The 9,468-nt window shown below is 32.6% G+C and overlaps 1 protein-coding gene across 1 annotated transcript; it reads left to right on the forward strand.

Moving 5' to 3' along the window:
* Window positions 1-5,856: 5,856 nt before the first annotated feature.
* On the forward strand, window positions 5,857-7,838 carry LOC122298891 (wall-associated receptor kinase-like 1). Its single transcript, XM_043108733.1, has 2 exons — window positions 5,857-5,863; window positions 6,652-7,838. Exons 1-2 carry the CDS (start codon window positions 5,857-5,859, stop codon window positions 7,836-7,838), a joined length of 1,194 nt encoding a protein of 397 aa, XP_042964667.1.
* The last annotated feature ends 1,630 nt before the right edge of the window (window positions 7,839-9,468 follow it).

Below are 9,468 nucleotides of genomic sequence, written 5' to 3' on the forward strand. Positions count from 1 at the left end.
ATATATAACCTATGTATTATAAATAATAAATTGTAGTTATTTCAATTAATATGAACTCAATTAGTACAATATTTATGCTATATAAGAATACTATTATAAACATTATGAATTTATCTAAATTCATAATGAATATGCATGCATTTATCATATTGAAGAGAGAAAACGCGACTATATTTAAAGAATCATTTTAAGTACTTATATATCCATCTCAATAAACCCTCACAAATAGGGGACACAAGCTAAAATCATTTTAGACTCAGAGAGTACTTCCATCTCTATTTCAAATAGTGTTGACACCATTTATTAGCGGATCATGCAAGTTATACAACAATCATCACTACATGAGATGCGCACGCACTAGTACAAGCAAAACAAGCATTTATGATGATAATGACTATTTACAACGAAAATATACTCATTTTGGTAAAAAATAGTTATTTTCGCAAGAAATAATTTGTTACAAATATATAAGTTGTTTTCTTGTAGTGACCGCTTTTTGAGGCAATTAAAATGCTGTGAAAGAATTAGATTTTGCAGAGAAAACCTTATTTCTAGGGGTGAAAAAAATTCAGTAAACTGGACCGGATCTGACCAAACCAGTTGGTTCAGCCCGGTCCAGTACTAGTTCCATTTTTCTAGAAATCGATCGAAATCGGTCTGATTTCGATTTTCCCTTTTCTAACACTGGACTGAACAAGTCCTGACCAGATCATATATTTATATTTTAATTTTTTGTATTGTATAAAATATTTTTTATATAAGTTTTTTATTATATATGATTTTATGTATAATATATATAATTATATATAAAATAATTTTATACTATAATAAATCACTAATTAATATAATATTAAACTTTAAAATCCTATATAAAAAACTATATATTATCACTATACTCTAAAATATAAATATAATATATATTATAATATACTACAATATATTATCACTATATTATTATATACTATAATATTATATATGCTATATTATATAGTATAATATATAATAAACCGGACTAAATTGGACCGGAACTAATAAAACCAAAAGTATCGGTTTATAGATGTAAATATTGGTGCGGTATCGGTTCTTCAAATTTTAAAACTGGTATATACTGGTTTGATTTTAAATATGTCAAAAAATGAACCAAACTGAACTAGTTACAGTACCCCTACTTATTTTGCCTCACCTCAAATAGCCATTGCGATCAACAAAATCAAGTTTTCATTGCCAAATTAGAATCATGCACAGAGGTAATTATCTTTTTTCTATAGCATGCATCTCGTTACATGTATCACAATATTGCAAGATACTTCTGTGAGTATAATTTTATGATCAATCAAATCTTTATGATCAATGATCGATCAATTAGTTATACTTCAGGTCTAACTATATGTTTATATCTCAATGGATAACTCAATCAATTATGTGCAGAAACATATATATGATCATCTTTATTTTCTAAAAAGTATAGCTTTATATATATAGACCAACTAGAAATAAACAATCATTATATGAATTAATGAGTCCAATAGATTCCCATATGACTATTACTCTCTATGCCAGTAAGCTTTAGTCATGAAGAAAATATAAACAATATTAACAATGCGTAGCTGAAATGTGACAAACAAGATGATCAGCAACTTCAACGATTTTGGTCTTAAGTTATATATATAACTGCAAGTCATTGAATAGAGAAACTCACCCTGATTTTGAAAGAAATCTTTTAGTCTATCCATGATCTGATCAATATATAAGCCCACATAGATCATGAAGTACACAGACTAAAATCATGAAAGGCTAGAGACCATTCTATCTCGATCTATTCATAATATATACTACTGCATGCATGCTATCCTTCCATTAATAGATGCAACATCAGGTGTATCATCAAGCTAGCAACAAAAACGTGCAACATTATTGTTATAAACGGGCAGGCAATATTATGTCTCCTAAAATAAGAGATGCATCTCAGATATATAACGTTCGCATGCATAATAATGTCTCCGAGTTTTCCTTATACATACCACATTTCAACAATCCCACTACTGCATCTGTTTGTCTTTGCAATGTCAGATATTGACGAATGTGCACATCCGGAGCTCAATCATTGTTCCAACACACACTGTAAAAATACTGATGGGGGTCACCGTTGTACGCACACCAGGGCGTTGATAATTATAGGTAAGGCTTCTTTTTCAATCAATCTAACTACAGTACTGAATGTTGGAAGAATTAGGAGTTTTTCTAGTAATTTTAAGTATTAATATTACTACGTATTATCATTTTTTCATTTTCGTTTTCTGCTAGACTTTTATATGTATAATATTGATGATGTTATGAACCTTCTATATATTATATCAGCATCTCTATTCTATTCTATTTGGTTAAAAAAAGCTCAAATAAAATTGCCAATTGTGTTTAGTTCAGTGAAATCTATATTATAGATATAGTCTTTTTGGTGCATGGTGGCATGATCTAGGTGCATGGGTTCAAATGAGAAATGATAGGCCTTGTAGTCGTGAATGCGTAAGTGCTGTATAATTACTTTAAAAAAGTGAATAAATAAGGGATTCACATGAAAAATTAATTAATTTTTTAATAGTGGACCCGACTCTTTTTCAAACTGATAATATAACGCTTATGCATTCCACGACTATATATATGTAGCATTACTTAGTTCAAATTCTCCTTCAGTGCAAGTTACCTACAAAGAAAGGAAAATTAAAGTTAGATTCAAAGAGTACTATGATGCTTGATAAGAATTGCAAAATAATATATGAAAGTTTTGCAAAATAATATATGAAAGTTTTGCTAGAGCAATTAACAAGTGATGTTCGTGTAGTCTAAGTAGGATCTTAATTAAGAAAGTCTGAGCCACAATTACTAACGCACTCCACTTTATCAAAATGCATATATACATATACTCTCAACAAACAATTACTCTCAACAATAAGTTTATGAATTCCCATGTTAGCACATAGTTGAAGGCCTCTGAAAATAGCTAAAAGTTCAATGTCCTCTAGATCTACAACTTCATTTTCCACCTTGCTAGCAGCCATGATAATATCTCATTTTTCATCTTTTAAGATAGCCCCAACACTTGCTCTATGTAGATCACTAAACATAGCCTCATCCACATTTTGTTTTAGAAAACATACCTCTGGAGGCTTCTAGCAACAAAATCTTTTTATCCCACTGCCTGGCATAGATTGAATATCAGTAAACTCCTTTTTCAAAGATATGGCATGTTTAGCAACTTGTCTAGGCTCAATATAGATATTTTCATTTACCATTTTATTCCACCTCATTCAAAGATAAACCAGAAACCCCATGCTAATAGGATAAAAAAGACAAATCTTCATCTCTTCTAGCCTCATTCATTTTCACAGTAATATCCGTAATTAACATATCTCTTCCCATCTCACCCATCAGAGGCAGTAAACTACTCCAGTACTTCTTTATGTGAGGCCAGTAAAATAATGCATGAGGTAGATCTTCAACATTTATAGTATAGAAATAGCAATTGTCTTCTGATGGGAGATTCTTCTTGTTAAGATTGGACTGAGTGGGTAGGCCTTCCTTACAAGCTTTCTATGCAAACACCTTAATTTTATGAGTAATTTTCATCTTCCAGAGGGCCTTCCACAATGACGGACTGATGCCTGCTAACAGAGAATCACTCACCTAACTTGCCTTTAAATTGCCCTCTGATAAGTCTATATGCACTTCTCACACTGAAGTTTTCACTTCTTTCTTGTTCACATACCCATTTGTCTAGCTATTCTCCAAAAGCAATAATAATTTTCAAAATATCAGTGGCTACTTTTAGATTGAAGAGAGCTCTAACCTTCTCCACATTCCACCATCTCGAGTTACTATCAATAATATTGTCCAATGTCTCTGATTCCTCCTCCACCCTTATAGCACTGCCATCCCTCAGTAGCTTTGGATGTTCTAGAACCTAGTTGTCAAACCATAATTTTTCTATTTTCCCATCACCAATCTACCACCTACTACCTTTAAGAAGTCATTTCTTTGTTGTCCATATTCCTCTCCAAGTGTATGAAGGATTATGGCCCAACCTAGAATCAAAGAAGTTGCCTCGTGGGAAATATTTGGCCTTGTAGATTTTATGAAGCATAGAATTTTCTACCTGCAAGATTCTCCATCCTTGTTTAGCTAGTAAGACCCTATTAAAAGTATGCAAATCCTTAAAACCCAAACCTCCTCTAGACTTTGGTTCATACATCTTCTTCCAACTGATCTAGTGTATCCTCCTCCCATCCTATCTTTGACATCACCAAAATCTTGCTATCATATATTCCAGTTCTTTGCATAAAATACCAGGTAATAAGAAGCAGCTCATCGAATATGTGGAAATAGAGAGAGCTACAGCTTTGATCAGTATTTCCTTACCCCTTTGAGATAGAAGTTGATCTTTCCAACTCTGCAATTTGTACCTCTTTATGTTTTACCTATGAGAAAGCCCTTGTTTTGGATCGACCTACAATTGGGGGTAGGCCTAAATACTTCTCATACTATTGAACACCAGTGACCCCACAAATGCAGGATATCATCCTTCATTACATCTGATACCTTACTTGAGAAAACCATAGATGTTTTCTGCTTATTAATCTTCTATACTAATGCCTTTTCATATTTATCAAGTAGCCTTTGAGCTGTTCTATTTTCTTCAACATCTGCTTTGCAAAAAATCACACTATCATATGTAAAAAGCTAATGTTTAATCTGAAGAGCCCTTTTGCAAACTTAATTCCCTTATGTTGTCGATTCTTCTCTGTCTTTTGTAAGAATGAAATCAAACCCTCCTTGCATAGCAAAAACAAATAAGGAGAAAGAGGATCTCCTTGTCTCAACCCTCTAAATGAAACAATTGGTCCTTTTGGCTTTCCATTAATTAAAATTGAATAAGTCACAGTGGTCACACACTTCATAATCATATCGATCAACTTCTTCTTGAAACCTATAGTATTTATAATAGTCTCTAAGAAGTTCCATTCAACACAATTGTAAGCTTTACTTATATCTAACTTAAGAGACATGAACCATTTTTTACCAGCTTGCTTATACTTCAAATAGTGGATAAATTCATAAGCTACAAGGACATTATCAATAATAAGTCAGCCAGGCACAAATGCACTTTGAGAATTAGAGATAATGGAGGGAAGCATTCTCTTCAATCTATTAGCAATAACGTTTGAAATCAACTTATAAACAACACTGCTTAAACCAATAGGACTAAAATTTACAATCTTCTCAATAACTTTCTTCTTTAGGATCAAAGTGATGAAAGTGTGATTCAAAGTAGTGGAAAACTCACCAGCTTGTAAGGTTTGCAAAACTGCTGCTGTCATTGATCTTCCTACAACATGTCAAAACTTTTTGGAAAAAAATTGGGGCCATCCCATCTGGTCCAAGAGTCATAGGAGGATTCATCTCTTTTAGTGTATCAACCACCTCATTCTCAGTATTGGGCCTTGATAATTCTTCATTCGTAGAAGATGTCACCTTGCCTGCCAAGCTTTCCCGAAAATTAATATGAACTCTCTCTCCTTAGAAGCTGAGAACAGGTCTTGAAAATAGTCGAGTATGATACTATCTCTTGCTTCTTCTTCCTGCCATTCACCATTTGCATCTTTTTATTTCTTTATACTATTTCTTCTTCTTCTATGTGAAGCTTTCATATGAAAAAATCTTGAGTTTTGGTCCCCTTCCTTCAGCCACAATGCTTTTTATTGTTGCCTCCACATAATCTCCTATCTCTCCCGCCAAGTTTGATCCTCTACTCTTACTAAAATATGGGCCTTTCTATCACCATAAAACAATACATAATTAAATATGGACTGTACGTTCTTGAATGATAAAACAATAAAGAATGAAATTATATTGATCAAGAGAAAAAGATATATATATATAGGAAGAAGATTAAAAATAAGAAAAGATCCTAGAGAAAATTGAGGTGGTCTGATTTTAGACCTAGCCCTATAGACATATATATTATACGTAAAGTTCAATGAGGATTTACTTATTTTATCTTGACTTGTGAATATTTTCTATAAGCTGAGAACATTTATAGGGAGGAAACCAAAATCTCAATTTCTTATCTAAGAACCAAATTGGTTTGAGACGAACAATCCGTGATCTCATTATTTGAACTCTTGCTATTTGAATTGTGGAGATCGATAGACATCAAAAATAGGCTCCGCATCATTTATAGCTGTTGAAACAAGTTTTTTGAGCAGTATTAAATCCACATGAATAAGATAACTTCTAATTAAAGATTGTCCCATTTTTCATTTAAAAAGAGACTAGCTTTAATTCTAAAGGAAATTTATTTGCTAGTCTAAAGAGATGCTTCAGCATACAAGCATAATACGTACGTTTTCTTTTTGTTTGAAGTTTTTCCTCAATAAATAGTGCTTTGTTAGAATTCCTCTCTTTTGCAGTATTGCTTGTCAATTTCTATATTTCTATTAACATGATGTCTTTCGCATATGATCAAGATAGTTTGTCTAGCTTTCTAATATTTGAGAAGATATCTTTCTAATTTAAGATAACATCTTCATTCAAAACTATTATTATATCTTTACTATTCCAAGGAGTAATCTTTTCCTATTCTATTGAGTTGAGAAGGTATTAGCATAATCCTTGGAGCATTATTTCTGGTTATTGGTGGATGGTGGTCATACAAAGTGGTCCAGAAAAGGAAGAGGTTGAAACAAAAGGAGAAGTTCTTCCAACGAAATGGTGGACTGTTGTTACAGCAACAATTATCTACAAGGGAAGCACATATTCAAAATATTAAATTGTTTACTTTGAAAGATTTGGAGCTGGCCACTAACTGTTTTAGTGGAAATGGAATACTTGGGCGTGGAGGACAAGGCACCGTCTACAAAGGCATCTTAGCAGATGGAAGAATTGTTGCAATAAAAAAATCCAAGGCGATGGATGAAGAAAAAATCCAAGAATTCATTAATGAAGTTGTCATTCTTTCACGAATTAATCATAGGAATGTGGTTAAACTTCTCGGATGTTGTTTGGAGATAGAAGTTCCAATGCTAGTCTATGAATTTATTCCTAATGGAACTCTTTCCCAATACCTCAACGATCAAAATGAAGAGTTTCCACTAACATGGGATATGTGTTTACGAATTGCCACAGAAGTTGCAGCAGCTCTCTTTTACATGCACTCAATGGCTTCATCACCTATTTATCATCGAGACATTAAATCTGCAAACATACTCTTAGATGAAAAGCTCAAAGCGAAAGTAGCAGACTTTGGAATTTCAAGATCTGTTGCTATTGATCAAACTCACTTAAGCACTCTAGTGCAAGGAACTTTTGGATACATGGACCCTGAATATTATGGATCAGGTCAATTTACAGAAAAAAGTGATGTTTATAGTTTTGGTGTTGTTCTTGCTGAGCTCTTAACAAGAGAAAAGCCGATCTCTTCAACAAGGACATCAAAAACCAAAGGTTTAGCCACGTATTTTATTACTTCATTGGAAGAGAATAATTTATTTGCTATCATTGATAATGGAATCTTGAAGGAGGCTAAGAAAGAAGAGATCATTGTGGTAGCTAACCTTGTAAAAAGGTGCTTGTCCATGAACAGAAGGAATAGACCGACAATGAAAGAAGTTACAATGGAGTTGGAGGTAGTTCAAATGTTGCGAAAAGACTCCATTCCTGTTCAAAATTATGAAGAGGTGGAAATTGTCAGAACTGATCAAATTTATGGCAAATGCGATGCTGCTAATTTCTACCTAAAAAAGAAAGGTATGGATCTCGATGTAGGCTCATCTTTGAATTCCTAACCATTACTATCTTCTTAATTGGGGTGGATATATAGGCATGTTGTTTTCATTATATCTAGAAAATATTTTATGAAGGAAAATTATGTACATCATACTACCGTCTCACTTTGATTCTATTAAGTAAGGCGTGGCACATTTATCACTATTGAATGATTATTTATTGCATATTTTTTTATCATCCAATGATGATGAATGTGTCATATCTTACTTAGTAATATAAAAATAGAATGAGAGTGTGGTGTATAACATTGCTCCTTTCGTGATATGAAGACTCATTTTTCATTGTAGGGAATATGAATCAAACCAGTCCTCAAGCTTAAAAATGAGTCTCCCTCTTATCTATCTAAAGATGCAGCTAGCTCTCTTACTTCGCCAGCCTGTTGATACCCCTACGGTATTGGAATCAGCATGACTAGCAAATAAAAAATCGGTGTCTCCTTAACAGCTCACTTTAAGCTTTCAGCACCTTTTTTTTATTTATTTATTATCTAACAGGGTGAAGAAGTCTTGCAAAAATGAAAAATCCCTTGCTCATGTACTGATTAATGCATGCACCACTTCGACTCAACTAGGACAATGTAATAATTAATTAGTACTTTTATATGGTTTCTTCTGAAGTGATATAGATCATACCATTAATTATCAAGCTAGCGGGCCTCCAAATTAACCGCTACTTCCAAAATTTAACATACATAAATACATATATATATATATGTTGCACCTAAACTTCGACTCAAACTAGTGAACCAAATATTTAGTACAGTTTTACTTGCAAGTATACAGGTGTTGTAGTATCTAGCAGGGTCGAATCCACAGGATTGACTTATGTGATACAAAAAATAACTCAAACAATGAAAATAAATTACTAAAATGAACGTGCAATCAAATAGAAAAGAAAATTACTGAGATGAAGATTTTTAAAATAACAGAATAAAACTAAAATGATAAAATAGATCGATATGGGGAATGACTATGGTTTCGAGGATCTGTCTAATAATTTAGAATATTGTTTCCGATCGATTTACTTCAATTAAACTAGAATAATGGTTCCATTTGATTGGTGGGTTTGGCATTTAAGGTCAAGAAAAATAGTCACTAATGATTGATGGTTAAAACATTCACAAACTTATTTGAATATCACAGAAATTTTTTCAAGCATTCACAATATTTTAAAATCACAATGAATTAAGATAAATATATAAATAATCAAAATATCCAATAATAAACTATTCAATCGATCAAACTTACAATACAAATTCCAATGTTGATCCGAAAATAATGTCTAAATCATTAAACTCCACCTCTAACCTTAGTACAAGAATTTAGCCAACCATGTTCAACATGAGAGCTATGGGAATCAAATAAATATTTTCCATTAAATAACTAAAATAAAACACAAAATTTAATACTAGAAAACAACTATAGGAGAGCAAAAGTGGAGAGAAGATGAAGCCTGAAAGAACTCCCTTGGTTCAAATCCGTTTATCTACTCAAATGAAAAAAAAGTCCCAAAAAAAAATAAGGCTTCGTCCAGCTCCCAACCGAAATAGAAATGCTCCCCACGTCCAGCATCCCAGCTTAAAACAAGAGCTCCCCTGCTCTCTTTGTAACCCCCATCCTCGTGGTGGGT

Source organism: Carya illinoinensis, chromosome 16 (genome assembly GCF_018687715.1).
Source record: "Carya illinoinensis cultivar Pawnee chromosome 16, C.illinoinensisPawnee_v1, whole genome shotgun sequence".
Taxonomy (NCBI): domain Eukaryota; kingdom Viridiplantae; phylum Streptophyta; class Magnoliopsida; order Fagales; family Juglandaceae; genus Carya; species Carya illinoinensis.